This window comes from Talpa europaea, assembly GCF_964194135.1.
Source record: "Talpa europaea genome assembly, chromosome: 15".
Taxonomy (NCBI): Eukaryota; Metazoa; Chordata; class Mammalia; order Eulipotyphla; family Talpidae; genus Talpa; species Talpa europaea.
The window spans coordinates 57,884,771-57,892,180 of record NC_140083.1 but is presented as its reverse complement, the minus strand read 5'-3'; the positions used below and the strand labels follow the sequence as shown (position 1 = coordinate 57,892,180).

General features: G+C 36.5%; 1 protein-coding gene across 1 annotated transcript in view; it reads right to left on the bottom strand.

Moving 5' to 3' along the window:
* Positions 1 to 6,817: 6,817 nt before the first annotated feature.
* Positions 6,818 to 7,410, bottom strand: part of PLCZ1 (phospholipase C zeta 1) — a gene marked incomplete at both ends in the record, with an annotated part of 43,331 nt that continues 42,738 nt past the window's right edge. Inside the window, one exon of the mRNA XM_084256016.1 lies at positions 6,818 to 6,903. Within this exon, the coding sequence (XP_084112142.1) occupies positions 6,818 to 6,903 (86 nt within the window). The remainder of the gene's footprint in view (positions 6,904 to 7,410) is intronic.

Below are 7,410 nucleotides of genomic sequence, written 5' to 3'. Positions count from 1 at the left end.
TGTTCAACAGAACACAATGGCTTTGCTGTGTCAGCTCAGCTCCTAACAACACCAAGGCCTCCCTGAGAGGGCAAAGGCAGTGCTTCATTGCCACTTTTATCAGTAATATGGGAACGCAGGCCAAGGAATAGAACCTAATCTAGGCAGTCATGGATGGCTTCCCTATGAAATTGACATTTAAACTAAGAGTTTAAAAGTAAAAGTTCTTTTAGTGCCACAGCCCAGGGGATCATGAAATGTTTTCTACTTTCTTCCCCTCACCAACAGATTTTTCCTACAGGTTAATCCCTACAAAACGTGAGTCAAACCTGGTTTTTCACACTATTCCCAAACTTCTCTAATGTGCCACCATTCTCTTGCTGTTTCTGTTGGTAGTTTCTGTTAAAAGTTCTTGTAAGAATAATTATTATTATGCAAATGTCATTTTAAAGGGTAAGGTAAAAAATAATACACAAAAAGGTAACCAAAGTTTTTTATAGTCAACTCAATATTATTGAACAGGAAATAAAATACTCTAATTTCCCTTGATGGAGAGTGGATGATTCAAAGCTGAAATACTTGGTCTTCGTAATTAGTGAATTGACTGGTACTTGGGGGAAAGGTGAGAAAAGAAAGTTCTTCATTTCTCCCCCCTTTATTTTAAATCTTGTTGGTATATAAATGAGAAATAAAAGCTTATCCTGCTGCAGAATTAATGAACTTCCTGCAAAACTCAGGTGATCATATTCTTTAAAATTCATGGAATCCCAGATCTTCAAAAACTTTAGGATGTCAGAGAATATTAAAGACATGGAACAATGAGCTGAGCATCCCATCTGCTATTAGACTGAATAATATGATTTAAATACCAACACAGGGATGAATAACAATGAAAGAAGGCCAAAAAAATTATTAAAAGAATAAATAAATGAAACCAGAGGAAAGAAAGACAAACACAATGGCAAATACAGATGATAACATATCAATATTAACTCTAAATATAAATGGATTAAACTCTTCAATAAAAAGACTCAGAGTCGCAGGCTGGATTAAGAAACAAAACCCAACCTTTTGCTGTCTCCAGGAAACACATTTAGCTACAAAAGATAAAAACAGACTCAAAGTTAAATGATGGAAAACAATCCTACAAGCAAATGGAACAAAAAAGAAAGCAGGAACAGCAATACTTATATCAGATAAAACAGATTTCAAACTCAAAAAGGTAAAAAGAGACACCAACAGTCACTACATTATGATCAAGGGGACAATACTTCAAGAAGAAATAACACTCATTAACATATACTCACCCAATGAAGGAGCACCAAAATATATCAGAAAACTATTATCATCATTGAAAACAGACATCAGAGAAAACATATACGTAGTAGGAGACTTCAACACACCACTATCAACAATGGATAGATCAATGAGACAAAAAATAAGTAAAGACACTAGAGCTCTAAATAAGGATCTAGAGTGCTTGGGCTTAACAGACATCTAAGGAACACTAAACCAAAAAAAAATCTGAGTACACATTTTTCTCCAGCACACATGGATCATTCTCCAGGATCAATCACATACTGGGACACAAGACAAACATCAACAGATACACCAAGATCGAAATTATACCAACCATCTTCTCTGACCATGAAGGTATCAAACTGGAAATAAACCATAAAAAGAAGGCAAGGAGGGCCTCCCCGGTGGCGCAGTGGTTGAGCGCTGGGTTGCGAAGCTCTGCGACGCCGGTTCGATCCCCGGCTGCTCCCAGGCCACGGAGGAGGGTCCCACATGGCGCGCAGACCTCTCCTGCCGCCCGCTGCTCCCCTCAGCAGTGTACTTCAGTCCTTCTGACTGCTCTGCTCCCCACTCTGGCTCTGGTGAATTCTCTCACCCTCCCGCACTTCTGACTGTACCCAGTGCATGTATAAACAAAACAAACAAATAAAATAAATAAATAAATAAAACCATGCCTCTATAAAAAAAAAAAAAAGAAGGCAAGGAACTCTCCTACCTCATAGAGATTGAAACCCACACTACTGGAAGACCACTGGACTAATGAGGAGATCAAAGAAGAAATTAAAAAATTCTTTGAGTTGAATGACAAGGAGGACACTAATATCCTAAATGTATGGGATACAGCAAAAGCAGTAATAAGAGGAAAATATATAGCAATAGAGGCTCACATCAAGAAACAAGTAAGAACTCAAAGAAACAACCTAATCTCGAAGCTCAAAGAACTAGAAAAAGAACAACAAAAAAGCCCTAAAACTAGTAGAAGAAAAGAAATAATAAAACCAAAGCAGAAATAAATGAAATTGAAACTAAAAAAACAATCCAAAAGATCAATGAAACCAAGAGCTGGTTCTTTGAAAAAATCAATAAAATAGACAAACCTGTAGCCAGGCTCACAAAGGAAAAACGGGAGAAAGCACAAATAAACAGGATCACAAATGAAAGAGGAGAAATCACAACGGACACAGCAGAAATCAAGAGAATAATCAGAGACTACTATGAACAGTTATATGGAAACAAGTTCAACAATCAAGAAGAGATGGACAAATTCCTACAACTCTACAATCCCCCAAAGCTAGATAAAGAAGAAATAGTACACCTAAACAGACCAAATACATGCAGCGAAATGGAAATGGTAATCAAAAACCTCTCCAAAAACAAAAGCCCTGGACCTGATGGATTTACAAATGAATTCTACCAAACATTCAGAGATGAATTAGTACCTATTCTTCACAAATTCTTCCAAAAAATTGAGAAGGAAGGGATAATACCAACACGTTCTATGAAGCCAACATTACACTAATACCAAAACCGAACAAGGACAACACAAAAAAAGAAACTACAAGCCAATCTCGCTAATGAACACTGATGCAAATATCCTCAATAAAATTTTAGCTACCGGAATCCAACAATGTATCCATAAGATAATTCACCACGACCAAGTAGGATTCATGCCAGGGGCACAAGGATGGTTTAACATCCGAAAATCAATCAACGTTATCCAACACATCAACAAAAAGAAATATAAAAACCATATGATAATATCAATAGATGCAGAGAAAACTTTCCACAAAGTGCAACACCAATTCATGATAAAAGCCCTTGAAATTCTTGGGATAAAAGGAACATACCTCAACATTGTAAAGGCCATACATGACAAGCCAACAGCCAGTATCATTGTCAATGGCGAAAAGCTGAAAGCATTTCCATTAAGATCTGGAACAAGACAAGGATGTCCACTCTCACCACTGCTTTTCAATATAATACTGGAAGTCCTAGCCAGAGCAACAATAAGACAAGAGAAAGACATACAAGGAATCCAAATAGGAAAAGAAGAAGTTAAACTATCACTGTTTGCATATGATATGATAATATACATAGAGATCCCCAAAAACTCCACAGAAAAACTAATTCAACTAATCAATCAGTTTAGTAAAGTGGCAGGATACAAAATCAACACGCAAAAATCAGTAGCCTTCCTATACACAAACAATAAATCTGAAGAAGAAGAAATTAAAAAAAAAATCCCTTTTATTATCAAAACAAAAAAAATCAAATACTTGGTAATAAATCTATCAAAAGAGGTAAAGGACCTATACAAAGAAAACTATAAAACTGTTAAAAGAAATAGAAGAAGACACAAAGAAATGGAAAGACATCCCCTGCTCATGGGTTGGAAGAATTAACATCATCAAAATGGCCATCCTACCAAAAGCAATATACAGATTCAATGCTATTCCAATAAAAATTTCAATGTCATTCTTCAAAGAAATAGAACAATTATTGATGAAATTCATATGGAATCACAAAAAACCCTGAATAGCCAAAGCTCTCCTGAAAAAAAAAGAAGGGAATGGAGGCATCACACTCCCAGACTTCAAACTATACTACAAAGCCATAATCATCAAAACTGCATGGTATTGGAACAAGAACAGACATACAGACCAATGGAATCGAATAGAAAATCCAGAAATAAACCCACAGATTTATGGTCAACAAATTTTTGACAAAGGAGCAAAGACTGTGCATTGGAGCAAAGAAAGTTTGTTCAATAAATGTTGCTGGGGAAACTGGGTTGCTACATGCGAAAGAATGAAACTTGACCACTACCTCACACCATGCACAAAAACCAACTCAAAATGGATTAAAGAACTAGACATAAGACCTGAAACCATAAAATACATAGAATATAGGCAAAACACTACATGACATGCACCTCAAAGACATCTTTACAGACACATCACCCAAAGCAGTGATAGTGAAGGCAAAGAAAAACAGCTGGGAGTACATCAAATTAAAGTGCTTCTACACAGCAAAAGATACAATAACCAAAACAAAGAGAAACCCCACCGACTGGGAGAACATTTTTGCACACAACACTAACAATAAAGGACTGATCACAAAAATCTACAAAGAGCTCATGAGATGCAACAAAAACAAAGAAAATAATCCAGTCAAAAAATGGGCAGAAGAGCTAAAAAGAAACTTCTCTGAAGAAGAAATGCAAATGGCCAACAGGTATATGAAAAAATGGTCAACATCACTTGTAATCAGGGAAATGCAAATCAAAACTACCATGAGATACCATCTTACACCAGTGAGAATGGCACATATTAAAAAAAACTAGCAACAACAAATGTTGGCAAGGATGTGGAGAAAAAGGAACTCTCCTGTACCGCTGGTGGGAGTGCAAACTGGTCCAACCACTATGGAGAGCTGTGTGGAGATTTCTGGACCTACTAAACATAGAGCTTCCATATGATCCAGCAATTCCACTCCTAGGTATTTACCCAAAGGACACAGAAACAGTAATTTCAAAGGGCAACTGAACCCCTCTGTTTATAGCAGCACTATTTACAATAGCTTAGCTATGGAAGCAACCCAAAAATGCCCAAAAATAGATGACTGGATCAAGAAGATGTTGTACATATACACAATGGAATATTACTCAGCAATCAAAAAATGTAAACACATGCAGTTTGCAGCAACATGGATGGAGCTAGAAGGGATCATGCTCAGCGAAATAAGTCAGAAAGAAAAAGAAAAATACTGGATGGTCTCACTCATAGCAAGAATTTAGAAAACCTAAATAAGGGACCAGGAAAAAGACTAATCGATACAAAGTAAAAATCAAAATCAATAAGCAACTATAAGCCAGAGACACACTGGGTGGGGAGGGGCAGGGAAAGGAAGGACTAGAGTCAAAATAAGGGGGTGGTGCAATTGTATGGGGACTATAACCAAAATGAAAATGCATATATTGTGCAAAGATGAAAAAGGGTGTAAAAATTATATAAAATAAAATATTTAGATTTAAAAAATAAAATAAAATAAAAATAAATAGATACTATTCTGACAAAGTGGAAGCACACCCTTGAGAATCAGTTGCACATGCCTACAAAGAAGTTTGTATCACAATAGAGAGAGAGAGGCCATCAGGGAATACTTAGAAGATTATACACTGAGTAATCTGGGACATTTCTTATAATTTATAATGGATATTTGATTTCTCAGCTACATTTTGTGTAAAATATTGTTGCTGTGGGTAAACCATGGTACAGTAAACCATGATGGATGGCTATTTTGTATTTCTCTAGCCATCAAGAGATAACGTGTTGGGCCTCCCCGGTGGCGCAGCAGTTGAGCGCTGGGTTGCGAAGCTGCCCGCAGCCTCTGCTGCGCCGGTTCGATCCTGGGCCGCCGGGTGAGGGTCCCACATGGCGTGCAGACCTCTCCTGCCCCCCACTGCTCCCCTCAGCAGTGTACTTCATCATTCTGCCTGCTCTGGTCTCCCCTCTGGCTCTGGTGAATTCTCTCACCCTCCTGCACTTCTGACTGTGCCCAGTGCTTGTATAAATAAATAAATAAATCTTAAAAAAAAAAAGAGAGATAATGTGTTATTATGCATCAGTCATTTTTGTTATTTTAGTTATACATTTTGATTCACCCCCAAATATATCAAAAATTGTGTTGCTTTCACCTCACTACCATACAAGTATTGCATGGTAAGATACCTATTAATATGCCTTTTTGAAGAACAGTTAACTGGGATTCAAATACTTCTACATGTGACAGTTACCAAAGCAAAGTCATGTTGATGAGAAGCCCAGCATAGGAAATAACACAGGGATCTTATCTCTGAACCAGAGACAATCTTTCAAGTACATTCAATACAGATTCAAAAACATTGTGAATTCAGTGTCAGATCCAAGCATGTAAGTATGTAAGTCTACATAGTAGATCTCTTTTATAGATGTGAAGTCTGAATAATGTTCAAATGAAAATCAATTTCATATGCACTTGTAAAAATGTCTGTATAATTACAGGGTACCAAATCCAGTGCACAGAACTTAAGAACTTGCCTGAAAATTCAGGAGCTAATTATTTCCAAGAATGTAAAAGGATACAAGAACCTGAGAATCCCTTCCCAGTACAGTGTGCAGTAATGGATGCCTAGAAGTTAAAACACTATTAGATTTCACCTTTCTTTTATACAGCAAAATATTTGCCAACATATCTTATACAAGCAGATATATTTTAAAAGCTTATAAATTCTAATAATAAAAACGATATGAACAAGTTGGAAGAGCAGCCTCTGCAGCTGAGGAGCAGGAGAAACTGCCTGAAAAGGATCCCACATGTTGGGACCCTTAGACAAACCTACTTTTTCCCTCCACTCTATTTGATGTATTTAAAAGAAAATTCCCTCATTGTTTGTTTCATAAATAATTATTTTACTCTATGTTGACAATAAAAAAGAAAAGAGATGTGGACATTAATTTTGGCTGTTTTATTTTCACGATAAATGAGGTGCTATTAGTTGCTATCTAATGTACCATACATAAATAAACAGTGAAGCAGGCTCAAGACTCTCACCCATTTTGGAAAACAATGGAACACGACGGTAACCTGAAAAAGGAATCAGATATAATTAGAACAGTAAAATAAATCACACTAATTTGAAGGGACATACACACACCTATGCTCATTGCAGCACTATTTAAGATAGCCAAGTTATAGAAACCACCTAGGTGCCCAACAACATATGAATGAATTAAAAATATGTGGGGGATATATATATATATGCATGTATATATGCATATAAAGAAAATACGAACTCTTGCCATTTGTGACAACACATATGGAATTGTAGGGGATTATAATAAGCAAAATAAATCAAAGGAAAAAAATGCCAGATGATTTCATGCCTATGTGGAACATAAAAAAGCAAAACAAAGGAACAGATAAAACTAAAGCAAAATAGCCCTAGACATCTGAGATTACCAAGGGAAAGTGAGGGGGAGCAAGAAAGAAGAGGACCAAATGATTTATGGTACGGGATTATGGTAACTTTGGTGGTGGGTGTGTTGTGGTATGAATGTACATATGAATGTACATTTGAATGTACATATGAAT